We start from the raw sequence: 13,779 nt of genomic DNA on the forward strand, positions 1-13,779 counted from the left end.
GGTGGCTCAGTCAGTTGAGTGACTGTTGATTTCGGTTCAGGTCATGATCCCAGGGTCGTGGGATGGAGCCCCATGTCGGGCTCTGCACTGAGCGTGAAGCCTGCTTGGAATTCTTTCTCTCCCTCTGCCGTTCTTCCCAGCTCACTCTCTCTCTTTGTAAAATAAATTTTGAAAAAGAAAATTTTGAAAAGAAAAAGAACTTTAAAAAATCTTGGAAGTGATTCAATGTTGGCACAATACCAATTTCTTTAACAAGAACAAAGCTAATATAATAAAAGCCATCAGGTGTGGGTGTTTTATGAAAATGTTTAATTCAACTGTTTCTTTGGAATGTAGTAGTCATAGTTTGGAATCTAAGTTACAGTTCAGTTCTATGTGGTTTTTATGCTACTCAGTGTCTGAGAATACAAATGTCATTGAAAGTTAAGGCTTCGCTGTTCATTTTGAAACAACAATTTACAAGCGTCATATTGTCATAGAAAATAAAAATTTCTGTAAAAAAAATTTGCACAAAATTTTATGATGGTACAAAACATGAAGCAATCATATACCAGTAAAATGAAAACATTTTACTACAGAAAGTCTTATAGATTTCAATAAAGAAAAAATAGGTTATTTTACACCTTTAAAAATTACGAAACAATCTAAAACAATATAAACTGAACATTTTGTAACACTGCCTTTACAAATTAATAACTTTATAAACATATAATTTTTAAATATATTTATCAGTGCAAGATACTTTAAAATTTAAAGTTGCAGTATCATTCTTCCTTGACTAAGGACAACTCTAAGTCTGTTGCCTTAAAAAAAAAAGCAAAAAAACAAAAACACATCTTGGTGCTTTCATCCTGGTATGATTGTAACAACTGAATGAATGCCTCTGGGGATAAAAATCTATTCTTTTTTCCTAGTGATCAATACTTTCCTGGAAACAAAAGGCATTCATAATCCAATTAAACCAAGATGAATGGACTGACCCATTCATGATGCAAATGTTACTCCCACAAATGCATCTGAAAGGGACCCAGGGCAATGTAGGAAGGACAGTCTAAAAGTTCTATACACCATGGCCTGATACAAATACACGGGAAACAACCACAGCTTCTTTGGATTAATTCGCATGTTGCCTGATAAGATATTTACGGCTCTGTGCTGTTGTTCTAGGCTTCCTTCTTACCAGTCCCAAGGCAGGCTTTTTCTTTGTGAGCCATTGGAAGTTTCTAGGTGCATTCATTCAAGTCTCTGTTTTTTCAGCGTTGCTGCTCAATAGATGTTTTTAAAGATTTGTTTTGACTTTACTTGTTTTCTTTCCCCGTATTATCTTAAAATACTTCCCCCCAGGCACCAGGATTTATAGTCACTTTCTTAAATTAACTGTTCTTTCTTCCATTTCCCTTGTTTGATTCAATAGCAAAACAAGAGGGTTCTCAAGGGTCATTTTGCATATTTGGATGTAAAAATCTCATATTTTTGGATACTTGGAGAATTGTATTCAGTCCTTCCTTTGGGTCTCACTTAAAAGCCAATTAGTATTCCTTCTCCCTCAGCTTCTCACTCTATTAAATGCAAACATTTCTATCTCAGATCATTTTGATTGGAGCAGACAGACAAATGGCTTAAGGAAAAAAGATACTGTCACTTTAACCAGTTAACAAGAAAACCAAAGTTAGACTTTGGAGGGCAAAGTTAGGAATTTCCCTTATTTATTTATTTTTAAACATAAAGTCTAGCAAAATTGCTTGCCATTACCAGCAGGTTAAAGCTGCAAGTTTCTTTTCTGGACAATGGCAAATGCTTAAATTCTAAGAGAGAAAAGAGAGAGAGAGAGAGAGAGAGAGACAAAGAGAGAGAAAGAGAGAGGAGAGAAAGAGTTTACATTTGAAAATACATTCCATATGAAAGACCAATAAGAGAGAATATTGCAGCTTTATACAAAAGGGTCAAGAGACATGAAATTGAACTACGGAAAAAGCAGAACAATTAAGCCACATTGCCAAATCTTCGGAGCCCTTGCCTTCCCAGGGGCTGACATCTCACACTAAAATATACTTTCTTCTTAGTCAGTGGGCCACCAGGGTTTGATTAAAGAGTAGGGCTTTCACCAGCGAGAAACAGAGCGGGTTGTTAATGTAACACAATGAGAACCAGTACAAACAAAAAGGCACTTGAGAGGACATAGACTAGCCAGTGCCAAGGATTTTTCATTGCGGTTGTCGGCAGCACACCCAGTTGCCAGCAGTGTTTGGTGATGGCACGGTTTCCTGTATGGAGTTCACAAGCACGAGGTTTAGTACAACACTGGAAAACATCAAGAAAATTTGACGGTATTGCTTTGTAAACAGAGCTGACACACTATACTGGTACTGAGGCTACAGCACTTTAACATAAAACATCCTAACCCTTCTTTGCCTATGCACGACGCGGGCAATTATACACAAGTACAGCTTCAGGAGTCCACTGAAGTGCAGTTATTCTAATAGATTCTGGGCACTGGGCTACAGGTAGCATGTCCATCAAAAGGGCCCCGCTGAATACACTTGGTGCCAGCATCTTGGATTTTGCGCAGTTTCTGAAAAGAATCCATAAAAGGAAGAGGAGAGAGAATGGGGAGGGAGAGTCGAAATGAATCATTAAGTCATTCATACTTGGTCTCAACACCAGCATTGGATTATTCAAATGAAACCAACAGAAAAAAGCTGACTGTACATGATTCTGATTGCGAACACAGCTAACTTGTTCATGTCTGTCGGCCGTACTCATGGATGCTCCTGAGAAAAGCCTGGCTCAGCGTCATCAACGCACTTCCCAGCCTGTACAGTGAGAGAGATCAACAAACAGTTCCCCAGCACGTTCAAGTTACGTCCTTCCCCTTCAATTCTCTGACTCGTCTTTTCATCTGTCTGCCTTCATGCCTCCGAATAAGTACTCTGTGTATTCAGTTTGTCCTTTTTCAACTTCACGCCATCCACGAGTTCAAAGTTATAGTTCTCCAGGGCAGATAAGTTTCTTTCGGACATCCCGTTGTGCCAACAGGCACAGTACAGCACGACCCCACACACGGCACCCAGGAGGACGCCCAGGGCACTCATGGCTATGATGGTGATGAGGATGGGATCCAAGGTCTTCAACACGTTGCCCGGCTTCCTGGAGATGTTCTCATTGCTTTCTCCTGTGCCTTCATAGCCTGGGGTGCTCCCTAGGGGAAAAGAACAATTGGCCCATGAGCAATGCCAGCATACCAGATGAAAGTGGACAGAAGAATAGACAAAAAGGAGAGAAAAAAGCAAATCCCACACTCCAGTTTCGTCCGTCTTCTCTCAAGGGCCCGCAGGCAATCTCTGAAGTGGGGTTTGGCTCCCCCATGTGCGGGAAACACCAAGATTTAGAACTGAGGTATGGGAGGGGAGAGTTCTGGGGAGTCGGTGCTGTGACTCTGATAGATAGCTCAGCACATGGAAACAACTGATTCTGGACATACAGGGAGGGTTATGTTCTAATTGAATTCAGATTTTGCACAGCCCACCATCTGTACTAGATCACAATCTGTGTTTACAGTCCCTGGCCAAACATGTGGTCATCAAGCTCTGCAAAATGCTTAGTCACACATTTGGCTAGTAAGGGGATTTGACCATGACCTGTGTGTTCGCCTGATCCCCAAACCAGGCACAAGGAAATCTTCCAAGCTGCCCTTTCATGTGGCACCATTTCCAGCGAGTCTGGGCACAGTTTATGCACGTGTTTGTTCCTCCACATGTAAAATCCTCAAGTCAAACAGATTCCCCCCAAGTCCACCATGGGTTCACTCAAGAAGGAGAGAGCTTTCAGGACAAAGGGGATGCTTGCTGCTGACATTTCAAATGGGTTATGGCTCAGAGCTAGAGACCGTGTCTGTGCTGTGCTGAATAGAACACAGTTAATAATCAGCATCTTTGCAGCCTTGGTGGTTTCACTGGAGACAGTCACACTGCTCTGCAGTTCAGTCACTGGGGAAATGTTTTCTTTAGAGTGGAACATGAAAAATTATTAACATGGGAGCTCTGAGCCTAATTATGTGGTACTAGAAATGAGACTAAAATGTTAATGCACAACATTCAGTGTTTACTTAATGGTGTTCTGATCAACAAAGATTCCAATCAAAGAAAACTAAAAATATGAGATGCAAGTCCCTAAACAGGGGAAAACAAGCCTTGGGGCATATTAATATTCTCTCCCTTGAAACATTGTTTTGAAACAACCTCTAATAAAGTTTACATCTCAGTGTGGTGGGCTGTGTAACTAAGCTGAATGAGCTGGGTGTTAATGTTACTAATGTCATAGTATAGTGCCATATTTATCTGTGTCTATCAAGTCCAAGTCTGACTATAGCCAGTCCACATTTCTACAGGCAACAGGTGCCTATGCTAATGTGTAGGACACAGAACTGCTGGCAGCAGCTGTGAGTGATTCCGGGGCAAGTGTCCATCAATCCACAACTGCTGGCTGGGAGGTACAGAAGCTTCTAGAAATAAAATAGCATTAGGCAAGGCCCAACTCTGATCAAATGTCTTGTATTTCATCACAAAGTAGTCAAGAAAAACATACATTTTCAGATTAATCTGTGTAAGATCCAAGGCTACCACCCAATTAACTGTGCTACTTAAAGGCAAGTCACTGATCTGAGTTTTTCAGCCTCCTCGTGTACAAAATGGGGATAAATAAGCTTTAGAGAGCATAGAAGATACATATATAAAGTGTGTGGAACCTACTAGGTCCTCAATAAATCCTTGCCATCATCATCATCATCATCCTCATCCTCATCACTGTCTTCATTAGCACAAAGTTAGGGGTCCCATGAAGAAGAGGAGGGAAACAGATTGAACACAACAGCTTATCACAAAAATTGGGTTCCAGTCCTCAAAGATCATGTCTGGATATCAACCAGACAAGAATTTAGGTTGGCTTCAAATTACTGTATGAAAATTAGCACTGATCTCTGGGTAAGTCATGGTCTTTACTGGTTTCCTACTTCTACAGTTGTAAAGTGAGAGTGTTTCACACAGTTATGCTCTAGGGGCTCCTCCAGCTCAGACAGGGGAGGGCAGGGTGAGCACGCTCCCCCAGGGCTCAGCCACTCCCCCAAGCTGGACTTGCCTCGGTGGCTTCCCTAGACCTCCAGACAGCTTAGAAGAGAGCACTCACTCTGTGACAATTCGCAGCTCCATGGGCAGAGACGTTTATTTTATTTGAACTGCTTTGATATACCAGGGCACTAACGTTCCAGATAGTTGCTTCATAAAATTTACCATGAAAGCCATAGTAAATTAAAAAAAAAAAATTGGTCAGCAAGAAAAATTTACCTGTTTCATCAATTTTATTTTCTGGGTTCCTTTTATCCAGGTCTGCCGGTTCTGACAAGTTAAACAAAATTGAAAGAGATATTTGAACTGCCAACAAAATTCGATACACACAACCACATAAACCTTCACACACACACACACACACACACACACACACACCCCTTCCTCACACTAATGGTTCTGCTAGATCTCTTTGAGAGTTTTTAGTGCAATCCCACCCTACCACATAACCATAGATCAATAGAGGGGCAATGTCAGATGACTAAGATATCTGTGTCACATCAAAATCCAGGTAGCACAGCTGTCCGTGTTTTGAAGAGAAGAGTGGAGGGTGATGGTTTTGGCATCTGGAGTGTGGGGAGAAATCTGATGAAAATAGGAAACAGTAGTGGGGTTGTGCATATGGCTACCATCCTGTGCTTTTGTAGATAACTGCTTCCTAGCTCTTTGAGGCAAGAGACTGTGTCCAGTGTCTTAACAAACAAACAAACAAACAAACCCTCTGGAAAAGAGTTCCAGTAGCTCATGTGGTTTTGAGTAGGAGGTGGGGAGTTTGAGTACTTTATTCACTGCTACATTCCCAACATTTACAACAGTGTCCAGAACATAAAAGGTGCCTCAATAAATATTTGTTGCATAAATGTGTGGATAAGTAATAAATAGTTGATAGTCTCATAGCATCCATAGCTAAATATTCAAGGATATATATTTGATGAATAATTATACAGTTATCTTATACATCTTTTTATTGTGACAGCAACATAGAGTATTTTGGCAATGCATTAGTTGTGACTTTCTGAGTACATTGCTTCATAACAACTATAGCCATGTGGACCAGTCACATGAAAAGAAAAATGCTCACAGAATTGTCTCAATCCCTCTATATATTCACCGGAGCACTTGGATGCTGCTTTGCATACAATATGCAGTCCATTAAAACTTGCTGAATGGAATTAAATTTGATTTCTTTTCCTTAGTTTAGGGAGTTTACTCTTACATTCTAAAAATATAATTCTCATCTTGGAATAGGAAAGCCTGTGTAACTGCATGAAATGCATATTTTTTTAAATGTTTATTTTTGAGAGAGAGAGGGAGACAAATAATCAGAACCAGGCTCCAGGCTCTGAGCTGGCGGCACAGAGCTCAACGCAGGGCTTGAACTCACAAACCGTGAGATCACAACCTGAGCTGAAGTTGGATGCTTAACTGACTGAGCCACCCAGGCACCCCTGAAATACATATTTTAACAACAGTGTAGACTTGGATGTGGCCAATCTGTAGAGTAATTGCAACTGAAATATTAAGTCTTATCATTTCTTGTGAAGACCTGCTAAGTAGTGTGGCATTAAATAGATTTCCTTACATAGTACGAAGAAGCAGATCTTTATTCACTGCTCTTTTTCCCCTAATTTCTTTAATTGACCATATCAAATTATTGCCACTTTAGGATTACATATATTCAACATATTGTATAATAAAAGCTTTGTAAATTGCTGAAATGACCAAAAACCCATTACAGCCAACAGGCCCCCTTTGTCTTAAATTTGCCCAATAGGCTTACTCCATTTTGTTATAATTAACATCCTATTATATGATATATAGCAAAAGTTTAAGTGTAGCAAATGGAGCTTAAGACTAATTACTGTGCTATTACATTGCCATTAGTGATTCTATTTATAATTACATATCAAGAACCAGGGAATATGAATTGGTTTTCTATGTCAACTTTCATCTATACATCCAGACCAATAAAAACCATAAACTCTAATACTAGGTAAAGTCTCAAAATTTCATTTATTCTCTTGAGTCATTGCCACTATTTTCAGAGTCAGAAACATCTACTTATTTGTAATAAAACAAAGAATTATAGCTTCTATGATTCATTAAAAATGTAACCTTAATTAAGTTCACTGTGCTCAAAATTTTCAACGGCCTGCTGTTTTGTTTATAGACTCAGATATTTGGAATTATCCAGATGTCAGAGTTTTCCACTTTTCATCAAAATGTTTTGGCATGGTATATATAGCCTGTAAACTGTGAGTCTTTCTCCTGAGCTATGGTTTTTGGATTCCACATTATTTATGTGGTTTTGCAGGTACAATCAGACACTAAATGAACTGGGTTAGGAAAGGACGTACTAAAGATAAACTGACCCGATGTTATGCCCTGTTGCATCAAAATTTGCACTTCACAGGATGTGCCTATAGCCTGCATTGCAATTCTAGGTCTAAATGAACAAGACCAACACCATCACGTGAAAATAACTGTGCCCTGGGAAAGTGTGTCTGGTTTCGACAGCACTTCATACTTACTTGCGCAGTCTTCTTGTGAAATGTGGTTATTAATACTAATGTCATCCACTGCAATCCCGCCAAGGTTTCCTTTTCCGATTTCACCTTCAAAAATCACCTAACAAAATGAAATCATTTTCGCAGTATTGAAATGTTCAGTCCTGAATAGCAGTGTTTACAAATGCTTGTTCAGTTCAATCTATGGCACATAAATTAAATTCATGAGATTTCATGTAAGCGTGCGTGCGCTTCGATCATCAATCTATGTTAACTGCCTGGTGATGGCATCAAACTTCTAACACTCTCTTTTTATAACTCAAAACGTTAAACTGGGGAAAGCACCAAATAAAAGGAATGTTCATTGTGGCATCCAGAAATAGATTATAAAGTAGCATTCTCCTCTTTCTCAGCAAATTGGTTCTATTCCTATAATGTTGGAGACTGCGAAATATGCTACTGAGATTGCAGCGAAATCCCAGGTTCGGGAAATGCCTGAAATCATCTTTGGAATAATTCCCACATCTCTTCTCCATGATTTTCAACATTATCTCAGTGTCTCTGAAGGAGTTGCCCTCCCACCCGGGGAAGGGAAGGGGGCATACCTGATAAAGCTTCAGAGACTTGTGGAGCAGGACACGCCCTTCCTTCCAGTGGTCTCCCTGGTGTCCGATGGCCATCCAGACTAACTGGTCATACTCCTCTGGCTTCTGATAGTGCAGTTTGACCCTCAGCGTGCCCACGTGTGAACCGGACATGTGATACCAGAAGGTCATGCAGTGGGCGGAGTTCTGGGAATAAACCACGGGGCTCACCAGACGAGCCACTTTGCCCTTCTGGTTTTCGTCGGCTTGGGAATAGATGAAGTTGCCATCTCCTGCTGTGACAAAAACCCAGGTTAGGGAGAGTGGCTGAATGTATGAATCCTTTACCTCTTCTTTCCAGTTCCGTGACTCAAACCTTCTCTCCTAGGCTAAGCACCAAGAACCCAAATATGCAGTGGAAAGGGAGCGGTGTGCTGTTGTTGGGGAACCTCTTTGGCAACTGGGTCTGCACTCCAAGCCTCTGTGAGTGGGTGCTTAATTGGGAGAAGGCTGTGAAGCAGCATTAATTTGGATACTACATATTTGGAATGCACTGTCACGTGGATCTGGGCTGTGACTCCAGTTGGCCTTTGCATCGTTGCAAGCACACTGAAAGCAGAGGGCAGACCTATTTTCATGCAACTTTAAAATAGTTTCAGCAGCACTGATGTGAACACAGACATTAAATGGAACATATTTTGATGTTTTCTTATTTATCATTTGAGCTGGGTGAGGATACTTAGGTCACTATAGCTTCTTGATAATAATAAAGTTGCAGTTTTTCCAAATAATCTAGTCATCTTCTTTTTCCCACAAATTCAGATGATTTTTCCCTCATTTATTTTAATGGCTTATAAATTCCTTAAATACACCTGAAAGCTTGAATCTCAGCTCAAGTCTCACTCTTGTTTGATGTGGGCTTCTGGTTCAAGGAGAGGCAAGGTTGCATATTTGAGGCTTATTAGAACTTGCCATTTTGGCAGCGTAGACACTTGCTGGGCTGCAAGGACTTACTCTTGGCTTTGCTTTTAATTACCCCCAGTGGGAACATTTCCTCCTGCCACCACCTGGTCTATGCACACAACTCATGTTTCATTGTTTGCTCTGCAAATAGAAATACCTACTCTAACGCTTCACCTGATGTAAGTGTGAATCTGATGCTTGGGCCTCAGTGGGCAGCAGGATGTTTTGTTTGCTGCCCAAGGGGTTTGTGTGTTTGTGAGATACTTTTTCACTGTGCACATGTGGGCACGTCCTTGTATCTGTTCGCCTGCATCAACGGTGTCCAGGTGGAAGTGGATGCATCAGTGGGCAACTTGCTTCCATCACCTGGCTGCTTAGATGAGATTGCACCAAAACACTCTTAATGAAACCAACGGGTGAAATACGAAGAGGGTGGAAATTCCAGCAGCATGTTTGATACTGTTTTTGTGGTGTGCTCCCATGACCAAGGGGACTCAGTCACTCTTGGGGTTTGTTTTCTCCCACTACTTTACCCTATCTGTGTGACACTGCCATTTCCCTGAGGTGAGTAGGGTATCAGTCTACCAGCAGGGACAGGTAGAAAACACACCCATCGTGCCTCTGTGCCCAACATGCCCATCTTAGGGAAAAATACTGAAGTTAGAGATGCTGCAGAGAGGAAGCACACTAATGGAGTCCAAGAGGTTTATTTTGGCTAGTCAGTGAAGAGGTTGAAGAAAGAAGGAGAAAACTGGACTTGGATAGAGGAAAGATGGCTGCCTGAGAAATCTGTCATGACCTCTGCCCCGATGCACTGTGGTCTTCTAAAAACGTGCTCCTGTCACTCCTCTGCTCAAAGCTTGTCAGTGGCTCCTCACTACCGTTAGCCTCTTCACCCGAGGCCACACACCCCCCCTGCCACATATCTAATTGCTTCACAGAGGAACCTGCCCAACCACACCACCTGCCATCCCTCTTCCACGTCTGCACACGCCATCCTAGCTCAGACAGTCTCCGGGACAGAACTGCTTTCTCTGATCCCCTGTGTTACCTTTCTTGTCGCTGCTCATCCCCACCTTGGGGCACCCTCACACCTGCACAGTAATCATTTCTCACCTGCAACCAGACTGTGAGCTCCTCAGGGCAGGGCTACCCTCCTTTATTCCCGAATCTCCAGTGTCCAGTTCAGCATCTAATCTAAAGTAATAGAGCTCCTCAAACAACCCTTGTTCAACGAACCAGGGAAGATGACGGGCTTCAGGAATCCTCCTTAAGGAGGTACATAGCTTCCCTCTTAGAAGTCAACTGCAGAAAACCACGTGGGTTTCTTTGAAAAAATTCAAAATTGAACAGCAGGATATTTTACCTAGATATTGCTAATTTAAAGAAATCTCCAGGTCTGATTTGCAAAGTGCGGAATACTGTGTAATGTCGGTCCGTGTGCATGTGTGCTGGGTGTAGGCTCTTTTCATCTAGGATTTTTATGTTAACAAGTTCCTGCCTTTCAGATATCAGGCTCGCCCCTCTCTCAGCAAATGATTGCCTTCCTAGTGCTACAGGAGGCTTTTTCTCTTCAGGGCAGACCTGGTAAATCTGGGTGTCTGGGAGAACAAAAGAGACAAATCCTTCTGAAGGAATCACACTTCTCAGCTGTTAATCTAAGACAAGCCTTCCTTTTCTGATACTCCAACACATAAAGCGTTGATATTTTTCCCTTTCAGGGGTTTTATCACAGTTCTGGGTCAGGAACTCTGTCTTCATTTTCTCAATTAGCACTTTACTTCTGCAAGCCTTTTAGCTTTTGTCTCTGGCTAACATAGCTTTTAACCTCCTTTGAATGTCAGATCCTACTGAGCCATTTTGCTTCACTTTGCATCAATTTTTCCACCATTACTGCCTTCATTTCAGCTAATTGCATTTGGTTAATTTGATGCCATTTATATGTACAGTGCCATTTACAGTCAAAGTATTTTAAGTTTTCTAAAACTGCTTGTCTTAAGATTCAATTGAAAGTGTCTCAGAATTGAAGGAGTCCAATTTTATCCAATTTCCTTGTCATTCTCATTAGGAAAAGAGGTAGCTGTGGTGGAAGGCGGCCAATTCAACCTACTTAATGGTTATATTCACTGGGGAAAGAAAAGTGAACAATAAAATGGGAGAGGCATGAAGTGCCCTCTGCCCATCCATTGGCCCACTGACCCACTGGCCCAAAGCCCTAGCATGGGGCAATTTTGCTTAATGAGATTTCTCAGCCTCAGAAAATGCCCCTCAAAGGTATCATTTGAGAAGCCACCTCTTCAGTGAACAGTCCTGTAAGTCTCCCTGAGTAGGGTAGAAGTCGGTGGGTTGTATCTGTTGTGTATGGGAGTGTGTGTATATGTGGTCTTTGTAGGATGCCGCTGGATCTTTACACTGGGTGACAAGATGACTAAGAGGAAAACAGGATGGCGGTGGATAAAAAGTTCTTGGAGTGGCTGTCAGCCCCCTGTAACCCCCAGCCCATCCCTCTGCCCCTCATTAATCTTAGCAGGAAAGCAAGACAGGAGGTGGTGTGGGGTGAGGTTTCCACCTGCTCAGAAAAAATGGGTTAGATTTACAACCTTCCTCTAAAGAATAAGAATCCCACCCCACCTTCTTCCACTTCCACGTCAAGGGTCAAGAGAGAGCAAGCAATAGTCTCACTTATTGTTTCTTTAGCTGCAAAATAAATGAGATGACATATGTCTGGACTTGCTTCAAAATAATCCAGAGTCAGGGGAGATAGGGATAAAATAAGAGTCCTGTGATTTAGTGCCTGTTGAAGTTGGGTTATATACATATAGGGTTCATTTCACTAAGCCTTTTCTATTTGAGTATACTTGAAATTGCCATAAACAGCTCAGGAAAAGTATGAAACAGGTAATTATTCACACATCTTTACCCAGTTTGCTATTTACCAGAGAGGCAGTCAGTTGCCAAACTTAATCAGCTTTCTCTACTACTTGGCGGACAAACATCCCTTCTAGGAAAGGAGAGCTTGGTAATTCCAGGAAAGGAAGACATGAGTGAACACATGGTAGTCTTTTCAAACACCGCTGGTCCCACAGGCCACAGAAACCCTCCATAGCCACACCTTTGCTAATTCAAAGAAATGAGGCTGAAGTGAACTCTCCGTTACCTGTGTGATCCTGAATCGGTCCGGTTTTGCTGGTCAACACGCTCCACTTGAGCTGCACGTGATTGTCATGTTCCCAGTGACAGAATGTCTTGTGAGAGCCCCAGCCAAATTCGCAGTTAAAACCGTATGTTGGAAACTCTTCAGTGGGTGGAAAGGAAAAATAGAGAAAAGCAGAGAAAGACAAATTTAATCATTTAGGTCAGAAAGGCCTTTAATTTGCTCACAGGAGGCACAATTTATATAACTTAACGTATGTTTGAAAATTCTGGGAAAGCCACAAAATCCAGGATTTCCGGGAAACTCAAAAGACGCATGGAGATGTCAAAATGTTTGCAAAATCACGTTTAGGGTTTTTTTTTTTTTTTTTTTTTTTTTATCCAGCTTTAAAAAGATTATGGACTGCCTGCCAAATTGGTTTTACATAAAATTTCCAGAAAGGTTACTTTCCAAGGCATATATATTACATCTGTAGCATTCTCCCTTGGTCCACAATATTTAATATGAAAGATACTCTATTCTTATTATATAAATTGATATCCACCAATGAAAAGAACCTTAAGTACAGATTGACCTGTGAACCTTAAAAGTCTAGAAATGTGACTGGGCTGGATGTCTCATTCTGGAGGCTATCTGTATTCTCACCATTCTGGCTAATGCCTCAGGTCTTTAGGTCAGATCTCTGAAGCATTTCTTAAGATTATTTTTTCTTCTGTGCTTTGCATCAGGTCAATCAATTTTAAATGAAAGTTTCTGCTTTTTTAGTGAATTTTAAAATGTGTATGTAAATTGTTCACCCCACTTAAAATCCAGGCAAGTTCACGTAAAGCCAAAGCATTTTTAAATAGCTGCGCATTAAATTTTTTTTTTCATGTTCAAAGTGTTTCCTTTGGAATCTAAAAAGAAAGTATGAATGGATTCTCAGAGGGATTATTCATTTTGTGTGTTCTACAAGGTGCTATTTGACTGTGGTGTTTTTTTTAACCCCCATAGCTTTACTTTTTTTACTCAACTCCTTTTTTTCTTAGAAGCAGCTTCTCTTTTTAAGTATGGAAAAAATGAAATCATAATGGCTGGATTTTGTTTTTGGTAAACTGAAGCGACTAATAAAAATAATCCTAAAGATAAAATTCTCCTGCTTCTGCCAGTCCCACTCCTCCCCCCATTACATAAAATTAAACACACAAAGCGCGGCTGTTTTCTCTAATGAAGGAAGGTCACCGCTTCTTGAGTTTAGGTAGTCCACAAGATGGCAGCATTGAAACGGAGAGAGAGGTGCCCAGGGCGTCTCGCCAATTGGATCTTGGACATTCCTCAAACAATTCCTATGTACAATAAGGGAGGTATAGTATCGTATGTTGTATTAGGGTCAGGCTGAGATCCTAGCTTGCTTTGATCTTTAACTTTGTCCGTGTTTAACACGACGTAGCCTGCTTTCTTCTCGGAGCCTG

The 13,779-nt window shown here is 41.1% G+C and overlaps 1 protein-coding gene across 6 annotated transcripts in view; it reads right to left on the reverse strand.

Annotated features, from left to right (window-relative positions):
- Nucleotides 1–288: 288 nt before the first annotated feature.
- NRP1 (neuropilin 1) overlaps nucleotides 289–13,779 on the reverse strand; it is a 138,629-nt gene continuing 125,138 nt past the window's right edge. For 3 of the 6 annotated variants that reach the window (XM_043563164.1, XM_043563162.1, XM_043563161.1), the window contains 5 exons: nucleotides 12,332–12,469; nucleotides 8,233–8,504; nucleotides 7,652–7,748; nucleotides 5,340–5,390; nucleotides 289–3,199 (listed from right to left, as the gene is read on the reverse strand). In XM_043563164.1, coding sequence (XP_043419099.1) covers nucleotides 2,910–3,199; nucleotides 5,340–5,390; nucleotides 7,652–7,748; nucleotides 8,233–8,504; nucleotides 12,332–12,469 — 848 coding nt within the window. In that variant the 3' untranslated portion in view covers nucleotides 289–2,909. Of the gene's footprint in view, nucleotides 3,200–5,339; nucleotides 5,391–7,651; nucleotides 7,749–8,232; nucleotides 8,508–12,331; nucleotides 12,470–13,779 lie in introns of all 6 variants that reach the window. The other 3 variants (XM_043563163.1, XM_043563160.1, XM_043563159.1) reach the window with 1 other exon arrangement.

This window comes from Prionailurus bengalensis, chromosome B4 (genome assembly GCF_016509475.1).
Source record: "Prionailurus bengalensis isolate Pbe53 chromosome B4, Fcat_Pben_1.1_paternal_pri, whole genome shotgun sequence".
NCBI classification, from domain to species: Eukaryota; Metazoa; Chordata; class Mammalia; order Carnivora; family Felidae; genus Prionailurus; species Prionailurus bengalensis.